We start from the raw sequence: 1,133 nt of genomic DNA, 5'->3' as shown, positions 1-1,133 counted from the left end.
CGACAAACAGACAGACAGAAAGATTACACAAAAGAGACGGAAAATAATAGAAAAACAACAGAAAACAAATCCAAACAAAGTCCCCCCCACCTGCTGCGCGTCGCGTTTCTTCCTTCCGCCGTCGAAGTAAGATCCGGGCACGATGTAGAAGGGCGGCGGCCCCCCGTGGAAGGGCGTCGGGGCGAAGCTGGGCAGAGGCAGCTTCCCGTAGGAGTCTCCGAAATCCAGGCCGTCGCCGCCGTATCCTCCTCCCAGGCCTCCGAACTTCTTCTTCAGCTTCTTCAGGCCGATCAGCTTCAGGACCTGCGCGAGAGACACGGATTCAGAAGCGGGAACAGAAGCCGGGTTTTTTGGTAGAATGATACCGATTTGCAATTGAGACTGAACGTTCTTTTAACAATTTTAACCGTCCTTATGACTATGTACAAGTTTTTTCGGCTTTATTCATATGAGTCGCCTGGAATTACACTTAAAGAGACGCACAGGACTTACCTTAACAGCAGCCAAGCCTCCTCCCAGAGTGGCAGCAGGAAGGGCGAGAGGAAGGCCCGCCGCAGCTGTACCGGCCTTCAGGAGACCGAACGTGGCGTCGGCCAGAGGCGCTGCGACGGCCACCACACACAACACTAACGCTGCTGCTCTCATCCTTGGGCTCGCGAGCTGCTACTCTGGCTGCGTGATTTAAAAAATAGGTTTGTTTATGTGACAGATAGTGTACTTAATACTGTTAATCTATGGGAGATGGAAAAAGTGGTTTTTAATAACTTAATGAAAGATTAATCATCATTACTGGTATTAATTTTTTTTTTATATCACTTTCCTGAATAGCAATATACTCAAACATATCTTCACCTCGGTAGAAAACTTTGCAATTGTTTTGCAAAACAAATCGATCCAATTTTTTTGAAAGCAAATAAAACCACGAAATAAACTTGTCCTCACTTGTCTTAAAACACTATAGGTTCGTATCCCGACGGAGCACTTGGAGAGCAAACTTCAACTGAGGACAAGGATCACTTCGGCGCCCTTTATGTACCTTTGCAAGATCAACTGTTGCCGGCTGCACGCACGAACGCATTTAGACATTCCTGTCCTTCCGCTCAGCCTGTCCCTTTCTGAATGGCTACGCTGCC

The 1,133-nt window shown here is 47.7% G+C and overlaps 1 protein-coding gene across 1 annotated transcript in view; it reads right to left on the bottom strand.

The window, feature by feature from the left end:
• Positions 1–1,127, bottom strand: part of LOC119593313 — a 2,704-nt gene extending 1,577 nt beyond the window's left edge. The window contains exons 1-3 of the mRNA XM_037942241.1: positions 943–1,127; positions 493–672; positions 91–303 (exon numbers count right to left, since the gene is read on the bottom strand). Coding sequence (XP_037798169.1) covers positions 91–303; positions 493–645 — 366 coding nt within the window. The 5' untranslated portion in view covers positions 646–672; positions 943–1,127. The remainder of the gene's footprint in view (positions 1–90; positions 304–492; positions 673–942) is intronic.
• Between the last annotated feature and the right edge of the window lie 6 nt (positions 1,128–1,133).

The sequence above is a fragment of the Penaeus monodon genome, chromosome 32 (genome assembly GCF_015228065.2).
Source record: "Penaeus monodon isolate SGIC_2016 chromosome 32, NSTDA_Pmon_1, whole genome shotgun sequence".
In the NCBI taxonomy this organism is placed as follows: Eukaryota; Metazoa; Arthropoda; class Malacostraca; order Decapoda; family Penaeidae; genus Penaeus; species Penaeus monodon.
This window is presented reverse-complemented; position numbering and strand designations above follow the sequence as displayed.